This window comes from Saccostrea cucullata, unplaced genomic scaffold (assembly GCF_032062105.1).
Source record: "Saccostrea cucullata isolate Sc308-1 unplaced genomic scaffold, CSIRO_AGI_Scuc_v1 ctg57, whole genome shotgun sequence".
NCBI lineage: Eukaryota > Metazoa > Mollusca > Bivalvia > Ostreida > Ostreidae > Saccostrea > Saccostrea cuccullata.
This window is the reverse complement of record NW_026938498.1, coordinates 526808-545823: the sequence shown is the minus strand read 5'-3', so window position 1 is coordinate 545823 and position 19016 is coordinate 526808. Positions and strand designations below refer to the sequence as shown.

General features: G+C 33.9%; 3 protein-coding genes and 1 pseudogene across 3 annotated transcripts; all 4 read left to right on the top strand.

Annotated features, from left to right (window-relative positions):
* Positions 1–454: 454 nt before the first annotated feature.
* LOC134250505 (uncharacterized) lies at positions 455–4260 on the top strand. The gene is made up of 7 exons (XM_062732870.1): positions 455–691; positions 1527–1738; positions 2670–2742; positions 3004–3179; positions 3445–3626; positions 3713–3878; positions 4163–4260. Exons 2-7 carry the CDS (start codon positions 1531–1533, stop codon positions 4258–4260), a joined length of 903 nt encoding a protein of 300 aa, XP_062588854.1. The 5' UTR covers positions 455–691; positions 1527–1530.
* A 1419-nt stretch (positions 4261–5679) lies between these two features.
* On the top strand, positions 5680–8411 carry LOC134250481 (uncharacterized). The gene is made up of 7 exons (XM_062732845.1): positions 5680–5784; positions 6474–6688; positions 7001–7076; positions 7394–7569; positions 7671–7852; positions 7968–8133; positions 8256–8411. The coding sequence occupies exons 2-7, from the start codon at positions 6481–6483 to the stop codon at positions 8363–8365; spliced, it is 918 nt and encodes a 305-aa protein (XP_062588829.1). The 5' UTR covers positions 5680–5784; positions 6474–6480; the 3' UTR covers positions 8366–8411.
* Positions 8412–9346: 935 nt separating this feature from the next.
* LOC134250480 (uncharacterized) lies at positions 9347–12388 on the top strand. Its single transcript, XM_062732844.1, has 7 exons — positions 9347–9410; positions 10299–10513; positions 10922–10997; positions 11344–11519; positions 11664–11845; positions 11939–12104; positions 12189–12388. The coding sequence occupies exons 2-7, from the start codon at positions 10306–10308 to the stop codon at positions 12296–12298; spliced, it is 918 nt and encodes a 305-aa protein (XP_062588828.1). The 5' UTR covers positions 9347–9410; positions 10299–10305; the 3' UTR covers positions 12299–12388.
* A 3351-nt stretch (positions 12389–15739) lies between these two features.
* Positions 15740–18088, top strand: LOC134250452 (uncharacterized; annotated as a pseudogene).
* Positions 18089–19016: the final 928 nt, after the last annotated feature.

Genomic DNA, 19016 nt, shown 5'->3' with positions numbered 1-19016 from the left:
GAATTCCACTTAAAGTAGCATACAAAAAATAGCTTGACTTTTAAGTCTATTTTCTCTCTTTCATTTTAGAAAACAAGTTTGCACTGTTTTAAGACAGAAAGGTGAAGAACTCTGATGTGTTAAATAAACCCTCAGATAAACAATAAGAAACATAACTAGGGTTAAAACATGGATCTTTGGAAACACAAGTGATTGGATCAGGCCTAAAATGAGGCATTTTGAGGCCTTTTTCTGTTTAATACCTAGACATATACCATGTTAATGACGTCATATTTCCAGACTGGTCCTCCTTCATGCCATATTCTTTCATGAATTATCACATCCAACTCATAATTAAATCAAATTCTTAACTTTTTAAAAACTTTTAAAAATTTTAAGGACACAATAGGACACAAACTGTACCTCCATCTTTCATGCCAATATTTATCAATAAAGCCAGCTTTGACCTTGAAAGAGAATGAAGAAAAATTTTATCATGAAAGTAAGTACTTTTGTACCTATCATCTGAGGTGGTCAGTCATGAATGGCGCCACCTGCGGAGCTGGACAACCTTATCGGTGATCCCTGAGTGATTCTTCAATGCTCGTATGATCGTGATGAGAACTTTCCCAGATGTACATATTTGATATTTAAACTCCGAAGTTATCGGAATTTTTGTAGATTCGTCTCATATCTCAGGATTTACAGTAATGTAAGTTTAGTTTCATGTACGCTTAAAGATATAGTGCAACAATTTCACGGATGATGGGTACTGGATAAACTTAGTTTGATTAATAATTTAACCATTTTAAAAAAGGATAAAGGTTTCTGGAAAAAAAAAGAATTCATAAATGTATTTTCAAAACAATTGATATATCTTCAAACAAACTTCATGTAACCCCCGATAAAAATCTCTTACCTAGCATTCCACAGGTTCGAACAGCTATGTTTGTCTCAAACGTTTAGTATCACAGCATATACATGGATATAATATAACCTTCAGAAGGATTTCATATACACGAATTTACAAGTTGAAGGATAAGCAACAAAGACAAAGTGTTGCAAAGTACAGAAAATATGTTATTCGTGAAGATATTCGACTGTTCTTTAGAACAGTAAGGACAGTTTTTGTCCTCTTGTTGAGGAAGCAGACGTTGATGATCTGAGGAGTGCATTAAAAATGCTGAAATGACTCTAAAAACACTTTAAATACTTCTGTAAATCGGGATAAAGCCGAAGTACAGAATCTTCTACGTGTTGCCATGGAACAGAGGAAACGACTTGCTGCTCAAGTTTTTCAAAGTGAGCACATCTTGAATATATTAGATGCTGCTTTTTGTGGGGCTTTTTAGTGATCTCCTTCGTTGTAACCATGGGAGTCAAACAATCCCTCGCTTCCTGAAATGCACTTAACGTACATCCAGCTTTGCAAAGAAGCTTTGCTTGATATGGGTGCTCTTATAAAGATTTTATCAGTCATGTTTGAATAGCACTATTTATAACATGGAGATTACTAGAAATTTATTAGATTGCTTTTGTTTTTACAGAAAGATGAAGGTTGCTTTCGTTTTACTGTTGTGCTTAGCGGCTGGTAGTCAGGCCAGCTTTTTAGATGATTTGAAGAATGCTTTCTCAAACGTTGGCTCCGCCCTAACAACCACAGTCCACGCTGTTGGAGATCAAGCCAAAGTAGTTGGACAGAACCTTCTCTCTGCAGCAAAAGAACAAGGATCACAGCTGGCCTCACAAGCTCTTCAAAGTGAGCATTTAAAAATAATTCTTGTCTTTGCTGTAATTTCATTGAGCACAGAATATCATAGAATATTTCTCTCACCATTGAAAAGGTTTTCTACAGATAATTATCAAAAATTAAAAAAAAAGATTATTTCAGTTTTTTTAGGTTTGGAGGTAATTTATTTATACAAAACAATAAAAATACAAATTTTCAGTTTTGCATTTCTATAGTCAAGAACATATGATTAATCTTTTTTTTTTTTTGATGCTGTAAAATTAATGCCAAAAGAGTTGAATATCATTTATCCAATTTGATAAAGAATCATGAATCCTAATATTTTATTTTCCATTCTTTGAAATTCCATAAACTTTTCACTATCAACTGTCCCTAAAAAGACCTTTTGATAAATCCAATGTTTTGTAAAATTAAAAAAAAATTTGAATTACCAATATTGATTCGCAAAGAATTATACATTCACTGCCTTCATCATTACATAATTTTATGTGAGAGAGAGAATGAGAGAGAGAGAGAGAGATTGTATTTCCTCTCTGATTTCTTTTACTTCAAAATATCTTCAAAAACACATGGGGAAAATAACTAAAACTTAAGTCATTAAGTCATTCAATAACTACTTGTTATTTGTTTTAAAAAGTAACTGGACCTTAAAATTCTTATTACCTGTCATTGAAGGTTTTAAAAATAATGCATTTAGCAACACTGTAGCCCACTGATCTATATCGCTTGTAAAACAAAACATATTTCAACTAGATAAACACCTTGTTTGGTTTTTCCTTTTAGTTGTTTTTCTAATATACACATCGAACACAATGACGATCTGAAATGGGATTATACATTTTTATTTTTAAATGAAGGAAGCTATTATTCAAAATATTCAGAAACTGTGTAATGTGTAAAATGTAACAAATGAAATTTTGTAACATTTCTAAAATTAAAGGTTTGTTGATGGGAACAATGAACGCCCTCAGCAGCAGTGGTACCGACACCTCTGGAACCAAACGCTCCCTGTCGTATGTATTATCAACAATTTATAGCAAATAAGATTTAGTTATACAAATTAACCTTAGTATAAACAAATATGGTACCTCATCAGTAATTCTGCAAAAAAAAGAGATTGTTTCATACATTTCAAGATCAAAGAATAAGTCGATTGATATCAAGTTTTAAGGAATGAAGTTATCATCTGCTTGAACAATAAAAATAAAGAAATTTATAGTTCACCTATTAGAAAAACCAATGACTGTTTCTAGCTCCATGTTTGTATTTCACAGTGAACTTCTCCAGCAGGCCAAACCCTTGACTGACGCCGCTAAACAGCTCGTGCAGCAGAAGATGGACAACATGAACGGAGTTTACACTGAGGCTCTGAACCAAATCAAAGCTCTGGCCTCTCAGCTCACACACATGCCCGCCTCCGAAATTACCCAGAAGGTCGATCAGATCGTTGGTAGGTATTTGGATGTTTAGTACATCTATACAAACATTTATTAACCATTAATTAAAACAATTAATGCAAAAATATAGCCTAATTTATATCGCATTATTTGAATGGCTTGAAACATCATCAAAATTATTTGAGTTTCATTGTTACAGAGAAAGTGAATATAGATATCTTTAGTATTTGATTATTTGAAATCTTGATTAGATCTCCTCCTAATAACGTGTACATTTATGAATTTTGTCGGAAATCAAATGTTTATGTCTTTACATAGCTGCCCATACCGCTGTCAGTGACAAACTCCAATCTGAGCTCGTCTCCGATCTGACCCAGATGTTCGGAAATGTCCTTTCTCTCCACCCTGGAAACAAGAGAAGCACCTTCACTGATGCTCTCAGTTCAGTCGGACAGGGTCTTGCCAGCTTCTTCCAGCCACATGTTCAGGCTCTTCAACAGGTAAACCAACCTGATACAAAACACGTCTTTCTGAATAAATGAAATCCTTGCTCTGAGTTTTGTGGCATTTTTGTTTTATTTTTCAGTTGGTCGGTGGAGTTGGTGAATCTCTGAAGCAAACCGCCAATGCTTTCCAGACCAGCTTGTCTACTGGTGCTCATGGAGATGCTATTTCTCAATCATCAGCTCAAATCGCTCAACATGGACAAAATGCTCTTAGTGCTCTCAAGGATGCCGTAACAGATATCCTCCGTAAGTCTTTATCTATTTGATTAATTCATACATGAAGGGCTCCCGGTGGATATGACTGGCCAACAGGGGATGCTTATCTCTTCGAGTCTCCTGATCCCACTTCTGGAATTTCCAGGGGCCCATGAATTATGTCAATTTCGCATATTTGTATTATCTATGGGGGTTTTTTTGAGATTGCTAACTTTTTCTTACCTTTACTTTCTTTTCATTCAAATAAATCCAAATATATATTTTCACTATTTTAAAATGATGTTTAGTCTGATTGTTCTATTGACTATTTTCAGAACAAACTCTTACCAACATGCAGCCACACATTGCTAACGTTCTTTCAAATGGCGCCCAGGCTCTTCAGGAAACCCTTTCTAACACTAATCCACAGTGAAGTGTAACAAATTGAATATATTTTATTGTACACTTATACGCATTTTTATAAACCATATTTAAAAACAATAAAAGGATGGTGGAAAACAATTTTTAATTTTTTTATCAATATGTACAATTTTGCCATAAATGAATGTGTCTGAAATAGAGGATTACAGGTTGCAAGGTTACGTCTTTCCTAACACAAAAATATGTTACTGACGTCTTTATAACCTTAATTTTGAAACACACTTTTCGCTCGTCATAATTTCTGTACATGTCAATAATCTTTATTGCTATGGTGCAAAGAAGACTCTTATTCTCATTTGAATTTCTTTGTGCGTCGACCTTACTTTCTTGCGTTATTTTACAATTACAAAACCAGAGCGTCAAATTCAAGAGTAAATTATTTTTAAGCTTTTCTGCTCGTCTCTTACTTTTTTCTCCCGTTAAATGTTGAAAAGGGTTGATACCTGATCAAAGACGAAGATTTAACTCCGACACTTTTTTTAACAAATTAGGGGGGGGGGGGAATTGTATAGATAAAAACGTAACAAATAAATTTTACAAATGGAATTTAAAAGATAGATAATTGCCAGGAAGATTGGACGAATATGCAGTCAATTTTCACTGAATGCATCGCGATATACACACTTGGGACCCTAATAGTTGAATTTGTTTCCATGTTTTTGATAATTCTCACTTGCTCCAAGACATGGATTGGTCTGTTAAAAAGGTTAAAAAGTGGTGAAACGTGCCAATCAAAGATATTTGGTGGAAAGTTGACAGTGAGGATTATCAAAAAGGATGGAAATAAAATTTTCATAGATTTGTGAATAAACTAAAATTGATTTCAATACTGTATCGTCATGACAATACTGATAACTCTATTTTGATGAGAGGACATAATCTTTCTTCTTGTGGATCTTTGTGTCTTATAAACATTGATACGTATATTATCAATAAATATGTGAATGAAATTTTTAGGCAACAAACAAGATTATTGGAGATGTTAGTATTTCTTAATAAAATAATTTAAAATTTAATGAGATTGAGCCTAGACTTATTTATATAACTTGTTACATTTTAGTATCGTCAATGATGGGTGCCTTTGGCACTGCCATAATTAAAACATGAAATGAAAAATGGTTTATGCTTTGAAAGAATCGCCATCGTATTGACCATCCTTAATTTCAGTATTTCATCATGGCAATGCAAAGACGTCCATCGTTTACTGTACTTGAATATAATATAACTTTATAAAGATAAATCTAGACCAAATCTCATTGCCATATAACTACTTACGGTGCAGTAAGTCAGGACTGTTTTCTTCCTTTTTTTATCCTTTATGAAATAAAGCACCCTAATCAAAATCCGCTGTGAAGGTATCTGAATGACTTAACACGGTGCCGTTTTATATGCACCTAAGGATACACTATTCTTATCTTTGCGTGATATAATTCAGATGACTTTTGCACACAGTATATATAACAGCAGACTTTTTCCAGTCTTGTTAACAGTAACGTGTCGTTGGATATTAGTCGACGTAAGTATAATATTTTTCCACGTTTTTACTTTATCCTTTTGCTCTATGTGGAAGAAAGCATTTAAAGGTAAACAACCCCGATATGGCCGAACTCTAAGAAAAAGTTTTTTTCTTCCATATGTTGGCGTTCTCACCCGAGAGAGAAAATCATAGAAAATACTTTGTTTTATTTTTTTATAGAAAATATATTGTTTTATTTTTTAAAACATTTTTCTACACTAAAAGCCCATTGTAGATATCAAAATTCTACATGTACATGTATAAGGTTCTTCTTTTACTAATCCTCGGTATAAGAGCATGTAATAAGTACTAGAGACCAAATTACAACCAAACTCCCGACAAACATAAAGGAAGCACTTACATATGCTCACTGCACCATCATACAATAGCTTTTATCAAATTGAATCATTTCATATATAGAAATAAAATGAATACGATTTAGAAAAAATATGATTCAGAATCAGAATCTTGTTTTAAAGACAGACGTTCATACTTGTAGCATATTCATATGAAAGTAATGAGCCTTGAGTTTTGTTATTGTAAAACAAAACTCATCACACAAAATTGTTACTGACGGTAAAAGGAATTTAAAATATTTTTACATGTAACATACTAATGTTTATTTTTTGCTCCAGGTGGTGATGATGTAAAAAAAACATTGTTTCTTCGAGTTTCTTTTTTACTTGCAGTTAAATCATGAAGGTGGCCTGTCTTCTCCTCTTGTGTCTGGCTGCTGGAAGTCAAGCCAATTTTCTTGATGACCTGAAGAATGCCTTTACAAACGTTGGACATGCGCTAACAACTACAGTCCACGCTGTTGGAGATCAAGCCAAAGTAGTTGGACAGAATCTTCTCACTGCGGCGAAAGAACAAGGCACACAGCTGGCCTCACAAGCTCTTCAAAGTTGGTTTCTTTTCACGACTTCCTCGTTTTTTATTTCAGTCTGGTATATTTTTTGCCCTTTATTGTTCATCGTCGCAAACCAAGGCCAAAATATACGATCCTCTTCAACTCTGTAGGAGAGATAATTATATAAGCGGACTGGGGACTGGGGTTCGAGAGGATAATTGTTCGGATTTAACAAATATGGATATATTATTTTCTTCGTCAATAATTTTACCTTATCTTGGACTCCATAAACTATGCACATAAACCGAAGATGCCGAAAGCGAGAGTGATTTTGATTTCATATAACTGTGAGCTTTCATTTTCCAGGTCTGTTGATGGGAACCATGAATGCTCTCAGTACGCCTACCGGAACAGACACAACTGGTACCAAGAGATCTCTGTCGTACGTATCATGTCCTTTCTACCTAGCCTATATATATTAAAAACATATAAGACAAGTATAAGGGAAGAAATATTTTCAGTTGATGCAGAACATATATTTACACCAGAAGATCTCGAGATAAACCTTTACTAGTGGCAAAGCAATATTTTCTTATTTAACAAACGCGGAGCATTCAGATCAACAGTTTTCTCACATTGTCGATACATTTTCCCTACACATACGGTTAAAACCGAGAAATTTAATCAGACAAGTATTAAGAATTGACAAAAAAATAAAAAATGCCAGTACATGTGTGCAATTTTGATCATTTTCAACAGTGAACTTCTTCAGCAGTCCAAGCCTTTGACTGATGCCGCTGAGAAGATCGTTCAGCAGAAGATGGACAAACTGAAGGGAGTCTATACAGAGGCTGTGGACAAACTTAAAAATCTCGCCTCTCAGCTGACCGACCTCCCAGCTCCTGAACTCATTAACAAAGTTGACCAGGTCGTTGGTAAGCAACTGGATTAAGTTTCAAAAATTGTTTTGATGCAAACGATACTAAGCAATGTGTGATTAGATTGTTTGCAAGTTTATCATTAAAAACTGTTTTAGTTGCCCACCACGTTGTTGCTGATAATATCCAAACCGAACTCGTCACTGAACTGACCGCACTTTTCGGAAAGGTCCTAGCTTTACACCCAGGACACAAGAGAAGCACCTTCACGGATGCTCTTGCTACAGTTGGACAAGGCCTTGCCAGCTTCTTCCAGCCCCATGTTCAAGCTGTTCAGCAGGTTCTTTTGATAAACTTAATACTAAGAACATGGATATAATATTAAATACAACGTTCAGAGCATATCAAATATCAAAAATGCAATATCAAAAATGTTGCCATGTATGTTTTTATAGATGGTGAGTGGTGTAGGTGAATCTCTAAAGCAGACAGCCACTGCATTCCACACAAGTTTGACCACTGGCGCTCACGGAGATGCTGTCCACCAGTCTGTATCAGCTCTGGCACAACATGGACAAAACGCTCTCTCTGCTCTTAAAGACGCTGTTTCAGACATCCTCCGTAAATTTTACTTTACATTAAACCAAACTGATTCACAACAAAGTCAGAGAAATATAAATGTTGTTATTAAACATCTTAAAAAAGGAAAGGCGTTAGTTAATTTATTGTTCTCAATATTTCAGAACAAACTTTGACCAACATGCAGCCACACCTTGTTAACCTCCTCAATCACGGTTCTCAGGCTCTTCAAGAAACCCTCGCCAAACAAAACACAGGCACACCATCCGAGTAGATTACATATATAGACTGTAGAAAATAAAATTGTATAATGAAATGTGCCTTCTTTTCTCTTTTTTTCTTTCTATCAGACGTCAAATCGTTCGGAATGTGTGTTGTTTCAAAATTCCATAAACTGTATCCATAGAAACTATACCATTGCGAAAATAGGTCCAAAAGAATACATAGATTGTGATTGTACGAATACTCAATTTTGCTTTAGGGGAAAAAGAACACTTTAAAAATGGATATTTTCACATGGTATGAAAAGCATACATAAATGTGACGTTACGTATCGGGAATGGTTTTCTTCGCAATATATATAATTGAAAGTGCATGAGATCGCTCGAGTATGTGGTAACTTCTGATTGGACAGTATTTAAAAGGTCAAACTTTTATATCCTTCTAGATGTCCCTGTACAAATGAAAAGATATCAAGGTTGTTTTTCATGGATACGAGGAAAAAAGCGATGTTAGGTCATGTGAGAACAAAATACTCAAACATTGAATAAAGACTTTCAGTCTTAATCAATTTTTAGACTAAGGTTTATATAATTCAAAAACTTTTAGTATTGGAAATGTTCAGTGAAAGGCTGAAAACAATTTAGACGCCGTAATAGGATCATGATAATTATTCAAAACGAAAATTCTGATGAATGAAATAACCTAGAAAGGTTTTCAAAGGAATTCAATTTTATCTCTCAATATACCAGTGTGGACATACGTGTATTTTGTTCTTTTTTTTTCTTTTAAAGTGTAACATATTATAAGTTCATTTTGCTTATGTGGACTTTGCTTCTATAGCACAAGAAATTTGGATTCTAGACTTAAACTGATACCCAGTGCTTTACAGTGTCTTTTTATCTTTAAGATTGAAATGGCCTCATCCAAAATTTCCGAGCAAGGAATTGAAATATAGAATGACGTAACATGGTGCCATTTTATGCACCTTAACATACTTTTCTTATCTTTGCGTGATAGTATTCAAGAGACTATTGCAAACAGTATATAACAGCAGATCTTTGTTAGTCTTTCTAACAGTTACGTGGATTACAGTCTATGTAAGTACACCAAAACACAGTTTAACCATGCTAAATTTATTAGATATACTGGATTTCATTAGTGTGGTTAATAGAATGTTGTTTTATAATACAACAGCTTCATATAGTAATCATATGAAGTTTGCTTCGAGATGAGTCAGCTTGAAGTGTTGTTTCTGAGGAAAATTCAAAAAAATAATAAAAACAAAATAATTAATTTATCGGGCTTTATCTAATAATCTAGAGTCATTCTTTTTCTTCTTTTTAGGACTTTATAAAACTTTATAAAATTGCTCTTTTTTGCTTTACTTTCTTTTAATCTTATTTAGCTTGTATTATTTCCATATTAGATCATTAACTTGCATAATAATTAAGACAAAAGAAATTTGTACATTGTTAAATCTTGCTCGCCAATACGAGATGTCTGGTTTTCTGTTTTTGGTAATTTTCTGATTAAGGAAATTATTTATTATAGATATCAATGCCAAAAATATATATTTCTCTCTATCAATATACCTTTGACATTGATTTTTGCCAAGTATTAAAAATGTCATTAACCCTCTTGTTCGCTCATAGATACATGTTTCTTTACACTAATGTTTTAATCTTATTTTGACTGAAATGAACATATTTTCGGCAGGCATTGCAATCAACACTTTCATTTGATAAAAACGGGTGAACTCTCTATTCCAACAGGTGTTGAATCTGCTTCACTTTGAATACCGACTTTTTTAAATTCACAATTTATAACTTGCTTTAGTGGCTTATCTTACGTTATTCGATACTCTGTCTATTTCAGACCAAAAGTCATTTCTTGCTTAGTGAAATGAACAAAATTAAGGAGTTAAATTGTAAACATTCGTCGATAAAAGATCTTCTGTTGAATGCTTATATCTTATCTACGTGCAGTTAAATCATGAAGGTGGCCTGTCTTCTCCTTTTGTGTCTGGCTGCTGGAAGTCAAGCCAATTTTCTTGATGACCTGAAGAATGCCTTTACAAACGTTGGACATGCGCTAACAACTACAGTCCACGCTGTTGGAGATCAAGCCAAAGTAGTTGGACAGAATCTTCTAAATACAGCTGCCGAGCAAGGAAAACAGCTCGCCTCTCAAGCTCTTCAGAGTAAGTATCTTCCACAAACTGCTCCTTTTACATTAGTTTGGTCTGATAACTAACATTCTTCGTATCAAAAATGGAACATGGAAAACTTGCAAGAAAATACAAGAAGTACTTACTCCCCAATGGCACCTGATCCAAGCTCTGATTGTTTTGTTTTTTTTATATCCCTGTGTTTACTGTGCTCCAAATTTGTCTTGTGTCAATGAACGCTTGAGCTTGATTTATCTTCCTTTTCTTCATATAACATAAAATGAACTAAATCATGTCAAACGTTTATCAAAAAAAAAGAAAAAAAAACAGAAAAAAGAAAGAATCCACTTTTAGCATAATCAAATTCTCTGAACACAAAGGACATTCCCTGAAAGCAAGTATGCAAATAAAAAAAAGAAAATACGTGTTTTCATTGTCCAGGTCTGTTGATGGGAACCATGAATGCCCTCAGTACGCCTACCGGAACAGACACAACTGGTACCAAAAGATCTCTGTCGTACGTAGCATGTATCTAACAAATTATTATTATCATAATTATGAAAAGGAAATTCTTTAGTATTATCAAAATGTGAATGAATATCCAGTTTGTCATCAACACAGCTTTATCCAAATACATGTATCAATACAGGAAAACAAATGGTTAAGATCGCTACGCAGCAATATCACTGTATTCCATTTAGTGTATCTAGTTTTCCAGAAATTCATTCACATTGTGAAGCATTAGTCAATACTTGGAAACGAAACATAACATGTTTTGATAACCTGAAGAATCGGTTACTGTTATCCATGTGTTGACGTTTATCAGTACTGCAATATGTATTTATCAATCTTTCTCCTGACAGTGAACTCCTTCAGCAATCTAAGCCTTTGACTGATGCCGCTGAGAAGATCGTGCAGGAGAAGATGGACAAAATGAAGGGTGCCTACACAGAGGCTGTAGACAAGCTTAAAAATCTCGCCTCTCAGCTCACCGTTCTCCCTACATCTGAACTTGTCCGCAAAGTAGACCAGGTCGTAGGTCAGTATTTAAATTCAATTCATCAAAATCTGTTGCACTAGCTGTCAAGCGGTTTCCAAGAGGTCTGAGAATATCGTACGGTTTGACTGAGTTTCAAATGTTGTTTCTGATCTGGTATATACACATGTGCAAAACTTTCTTTAGCTGCCCACCACATTGTTGCTGATGATATCCAAACCGAACTCGTCTCTGAACTTACTGGACTCTTCGGAAAGGTCCTAGCTTTACACCCAGGAAACAAGAGAAGCACCTTCACAGACGCTCTGGCTACTGTTGGACAAGGTCTTGCTAACTTCTTCCAGCCCCATGTCCAAGCTGTCCAACAGGTAGCTATTAAAACTTCCAACATGTTAATCTGTTTATCCTGTGTCTCATTCCAAGAGAACCTTTTGCAGTTTCTATTTGCAATGTTTTTCTAGATGGTCAGTGGAGTTGGTGATACCTTGAAGCAGACAGCCACTTCTTTCCACACAAGTTTGACAACAGGTGCTCACGGAGATGCTGTTCACCAGTCTGTATCAGCTCTGGCACAACACGGACAAAACGCTCTCTCTGCTCTAAAGGACGCCGTCTCCGATATCCTCCGTAAGTTCAAACCAAATTCATAATACTGATTCCATAACTGCAAATTTTTACTCTCACTTTTTCTCAATAAACATTTTATTGCAGAACAAACTCTGACCAACATGCAGCCACATATTGTTAACCTTCTCAATCATGGCGCCCAAGCTCTTCAGGAAACCCTTGCCAAACAAAACACAGGCACAACATCCGAGTAGATTATAGGGGACTATATATTTCATGTATTAAGGGTCTAGAGTAATAAATTATTGATGTAAATAGATTTAAATTTATTTTACAATACACAAGTTTTCTTTTTTTGTCTTTAAAAAACTATATGCATTGTGCTTGTGAATTCAATGCTTTATACATATTCTTGTCTTCCAATATTTTTCTCACTCTCAATCTCCCTGTTTAAAAATAGCAATTTCTAAAATCTAATCAACACCTTTTAAGTAAAACAATTTACTTACTAGTGCCACTCGTTAAACAAGAATAGATATGGGTTACCCCATATCCAAAGATATTCGACTTTTAGATTTGATATGTTTAACAGTGTTTATAATGACGTTAATTAAAAAAAACTGCACTGTCTAATTATGGAACTGGTGTAAATTTCGTGAGTCCATAGCATTACGGTCACCCAGTCTCCTAACAAACAGTACACATAGGCCTACATGTACCTGTGTCCGCAAGACCAACATTAGCCTTGGTCTACACACGTGTGATGGAGCTGTCAAACGCATCCAGCGAGCTCGGAGAAACACGTTTTGTTTTGCCGAGAAGTTACGATGGCAGACAAAACTTTTCTTTTCTTAATTAGATCATATGAATACGAATTCTGATTAATAAAAATTATACAATCCCTGTTGAACTATATATAGTTTGTTCTAACATTTGCATCTGCAACAACATGAACAACTTGTGTTTAAAATGGCCGGGTTAGGAGAATTAGGACCGGGTCGGAAAATTCTAAACTGAAAACCTTTTTTGTTTTGAAAATTACTGAAATATACTAATGTATTCGTCGCAGAAATTACTTACATTATTCAAGTTCTATATAAAATGGCATGCTGAACTTCAACACGAACCCGAATCTCCGACCCAGTTCTCGTTTTGCTACACATACCCTACAGTTTACAAAGTGTACACACGAGCAGAATCCGGCCAGGGATTGAAAATTCCGTCATTTAATAATACACACACACAGAATGATTAATTTTTTCTTTAAGAAGAAATTGTATGATAATTAACGGACTATAAACATGTACTTAATACAATTGTTGATATAGTATTATCAATTCATCGGTGAAAAGATATGAATCGAAGAATGACCTAAATATTCTCTGTTATCAAACATGTAAAAAAAAAAAGGCTGAGGAGGGAGCGAGCGTAGGAATATTGATATTTTTTATTTGCATTTCGGGGGGAAAGTGACTTTCTAATAATATTTTGACGTTATTTTTGATTTCTTTAACGTATGACATACACAACTTTACTCATCATGAACAATAATGTTGTATCTACTTATCATGATGGAACTATTTTGGTCGGACCAATTTGTGTGAGCTGCCGCTGACTACAGTAATATATCTTGCATTAATAGTATGCACTGATCGAATATATTAAAAAAAAACTTGTCGCTTTCGAAATTCAAAATGTGGAAAACATAATGGTTTTTTTGAGCATAGAAAGGGAAACATTATTTGAACTTTATAAATAAAACAAAAAGTTAAATGATTTTCTTTATAAATTCCTAAACTTAACATTAATACAAGGAATTGTCAAATATTGCATGTATTCACTGTCCTTGTGAGATAGATAAGAGGTCGACCGTCTCTATTTTAAGCCATCGTTGGAACACGTTTGTATAAGAGATAAAGCAGGAGAATTTCAATAAACGGAATAATATTTGCCAATCCCAGCCAACTCTTACGTTTTATCAATAACAATGAATTTTTCGGTGTATCTTGTATATTTAGATAAACAGATGCGGACATAGTCATTCCTGAAGAGATTCACCCAATTTTAATTAAAATTATTTAATGATAATGTATTTCGTAAGTTGTAATTTTGTGTGCAAATTACATGTATTTTTTGAGAAACAAAAGATAATTATGTTTTTAAAAAATTGTCAAGGACATATTTTTTAAAAAAATGCCTAATAATTGTTAACTTTAAATTAACTTGATTTATGAAAATGTACAAGTCTCCTATGAAACTAATACGAGGGGTGATCAAAAAGTTCGCAAACTATCTCTATATCTACAAAACCACAATTCAGATTAAAATGAAATTCAGTACACACATAGCCATACACAAGGTCTATAAATAGCATATGCTGAATAAAGTTTCTCTCCTTGTTTGTGACGTCACAATGTGAAAATGACGTCACTATTTAGGACACTTGTGACGAAAAATGGTTGTCTCAGTCGAACTCGTTCAACAAACGACTGTACAATTTATTGTAATATCTTAGAAATCCCTCTACAGTATCATATAATAATTTGTACACAGTTTATTGAGATAAATGAGTTCCTATAAATTCAATTAATGATTGGATTAATCGTTTTAGTGAAGGAATGCTGATGGTTAAAAATGATACTTGTCATCTTGCCCAGTGAAAGCAAGTTTGAAAAGATATGTATTTTTAATTAAGCAATTTGCTATCAAAGACCTCCAATTAGCACTTTGAAAAATAGTTGAATATTTGAACAATGATATAAGTATTAAATACCTAAGATATCGTTTACTTTAGATTTTAAACATATCAGATATGATAAAAAAGATGCACCCATTCTCTATCCACCTTGAATAAAGGTCTCTCCTGAGACAGAAGATTTGTATTTTAATGGTCCCCATGCTTATTTTTGGAAAGGATGTTATTATCCACCCATTCTTTTACCGAGATATGACCATTTCTGACAAATTAACTGTTCTTGTCATAAAAATTAACTCACACGGTAAGAAATATAAAACTCGGAAAAATCTTTTAACTTTTGTGACCGCCAATATCACGTGATTCGCGCATGCGCAGAACGATGGTTGATGTGCATTAAAATCGGGGAGGATTAATTTAAAATATAATCAACATTAAAACCAAATATTGTTTCTTGTATGGAAGTTATTCAATTAGTTTACGAACTTTTTGATCACCCCTCGTAATTTTAGGCATACATGTACATGTATTATCAAACTCCATATTTTACATTCACGTAATATACTTCCACTACATTCAAAATTTAAACAATTTGATTCATTACGATGTCGTTCAATGTCCAGATACAAAACTATTTAAATATTCGGACGAATTTCTTCTAAACAATTATCCGATTCGTAAGATTCATCCAAAAAAATTTCGAATTCTTTCGAAAGGAACTAACTTGTCAGAAGGAATATCTCATTCGCGTGAGCGAAGAACTCATTCATGCAACCTCCCAATTATACTCTCCAAAAATAAAGCCCGCATGCAAAATATCTTTAATAGTGAATATTTTAGATGCTTAATAAACTAAAGATTACAATTTGAATAGGAAAGGTTAAGCACACGTGACTTAAAGTTAATCAATTGATCGCCAGATGTCGCTCGTTCGATGAGCGGTACACACGATGCTGAAACCAACCAAAAGGAAATACAGCTACGTATTATACATGGTCAATACCCCACATAAACACAAAACAAATCAGGTATTCGTCACTAAAACACTAAAGTACACGTCAGTTTTGCAGAAATATGAAGTTATTTGAGTTATGGATAGTAGTAGGTAGTCTTCATTTCACCATTTCCAAACCAACAAAAGGTAAGTATATACATGTATATTGTAAATGTTACATACACGTACAATGTATTAGATTTTCTTGAAATTATTAAAGATCAACCTTTCTTAATAAATTATAATAAGTAGTTTATTAACAAGAACAGTCACCCGTTATAATATATATATTCGTTTTAAAGGGTCATGGACACAGTTTCAACTGGATTAAAACAAGTTTTAATTTTTACAATGTCTACCTAACATGCCTAAGGCATCATCTAATGTTTAGCAAAAAATTGAACATCATTAAATTTTGTTATCTAAAGAGATACAGAGCTTAAAGTTCTTCATAATGTAAACAAGGCTCGTGCCTTGTTTTTGTTTACATATAGAAAATATATTTATAACAAAATGAAAGTCAGCACATCAATACAAACTGTCGAATTGTATTTAAAATTAACTTCTTTATTGAAAGTATCTACTTTGAACGAACATATTTTAGTACATTAATCTATGTAAACAAAAACATGACATGGACCTTGTTTACATAACGAAGGTTTGGAGCTCTAAATCTGTCTTGTATCTCAACAACTGACGTTCAATTTATTATGATCATTAAAAAGACCCTAGTTAAATATTTGTAAAAATGGAAATATAAATTTTGAAATTTTAGCTGAAACTGTGACCATGCCCCTTTAAGGCAATGTCTTATTCTTGTGTTCTAAATGTTTATCTTCACTTGGAAACGGATTTAGAAAAGTTTGCAAAATAAGAACAGATAAGGGTTCATAACAACGTCGAGGATTTACAAAATAAGATTGATTTTTTCTCCATTTGTGAAAGGTGCGTTAAGTGAATGATTTTTTCTCCATTTGTGAAAGGTGCGTTAAGTGAACATGTCAATGTAAATATTCCAAACACACTATACTTAGACCTCTATACATGTATTACTTTGTTCTTCTCCTCTTCTTGCCATTTCTATTGAAATTGAATAATGTGACAAAACTGGTGTTTTAGAGAAGGCCGGGCCTTGCGCAAACGCAGAAGATCCTATGGCATGTCTTCACGGGATGTTAATGCACGGTGATGACCACCAGGGGGACACACACAAAGCTGAGGACCAATACCTCCGCTTCCAGCCAGTACTAAAAACCGGAAGTCCCGAAAAAGCGGGTCCCCAGGATGCTGAGCAGACGTTTCATGCGTCCATGATGCATAATGGTGAAGACCCTGCGCATGCTCATCAAGCAGGTATTGCAAAACCACAGATAAAAGGGAAGTTAGGACCGCAAGATGCAGAGGCTGCTCTTCATGGAGTGATGATGCATGGGGACGATCAGCAAGGACACAACCATGCTAGCGAACACAAGAATTCTAAAACGACCACAAGATCAGAGGGACCAAAAAGCGGCTCCTTTGGACGCTGAACATTTAATGCATGGGGTTCTAATGCACGGGGATTCAAACGTTGAAAATCATCATGTACACGACAATCCAAATAATAAACAGGCAAAAGAAGTCCCTGGGCCCGTTGATCTTGAACAAAAAATGCATAAGATGATGCATAAGGATGGCAATGTACACCATGAAGAGAAAAACGAGGATACGAAGAAAACAATACCTGGTCCACATGACCAAGAGGACATCATTCACAGACTGATGCACAATGGTGAAAACCTCATTCACGAGATTCTCGGCGAAAATAAACCATTCAAATTCAACATCGCTGAGATTATGAAACTAGGAATAGATCCGGACATTCTGAAATCGGTAGGATTGGACAAAATCAAAAAGGAGGATGAAGCAGATTATCGGAATTGGCGGGAAGAACAAAAAACAGACGATTCTCTGGGCGAGACGATTGCTTACATATCTGACTCGATTGTGTCCGACATTGAACTCATGAAACGACGGTATATGAACCTTGGAGAAGAAGCTGAGAGAGAAATACAGCAATTTGCAGATAACAGGAACATCGAGATCTCCCCAGAAGAGTTACTAGATAACCTCAAGTTGGAGGATAGCGCTGGAGATCACGTGGGCGATGACATTCCACATGACCTTGAACTCATTGGCAGTACCGAACCAATTAATGCCCGCCATAAAGTATTTATAGACAAACGGAAGTGATGTCATGATAACGCTTCAAGTGTATCACCTAAAGAGTGGCAGTTTTTCATGTGGATATTATTAACGAGTTTATTGATTCATTGAAGATAAAAAAAAAACAAAAATATACATGGATATTAATATTTATTTATAAAATCATTTATATTTAATTACAATCCCATTCAAAGTATTTAAGATTTTTCAGAATTTTCAAAGTAACAATTAAATTTACTGTACATGCTATGGATGACAAACTACAATAAAAGAATAAGACACTTGTACAAATGTCAAAGTAATTTCTAATGGCCAATATCAAATTCTATTTATGTCTTGCAAATAAATTACAGCACTTATACTACGGGTTAATAAGTTATTTCATATATACATATAACACATTAATAAAAGTGCAAAAATAAAATTACAACAATTAATCTCTTTTAAACACAACCAAGTTTTACAATTCTAAAAATTTTTTAATAGGACGGCAAGTCAAAAAATATATATCTAAGAATTGAATATTATGATCAAAACTTGTCATTTCTTAGCTCTGAAAAATGACACATATAAAATTTCACCTATTGTCAACAATGATAAAGCAATTTTTTTCATACTTGAAAAAACATAGCTGTAAGTTGATGAATTCATGGAATTCATTTTTATAGGGTTTTTTTCTAAATCAGAACATTTTTCACTTCTGTTTGCTTATCATACATGGTTTAAGTTTTCAAAAAAAAAAAAAACAAAAAAAAAACATTTCCAATAACGATCTACTTTGTATACCTAAGGGATAAAAAAATATAGTCATGCATGACTACTTAAAATTCTGTACATACTTTAAAAAATTGAAAAAAAAAAAAAACTTGCTGGAGCACATTTTTGATGTCTGGACGGATCAGTTTATGCACTTCAGTGTAAGGGAAAAAATCTCATGGAATTATTAATATATTTCACCTTTTACAGTCATGTTTTGCAACAAAATTACATCAGGCACTTTCATTAAATCAAGTAAGTTCATCAGTTTATCAACAGTCTCTATATCAATAAATAAATTCATAAAACTGTATCTAAAAAA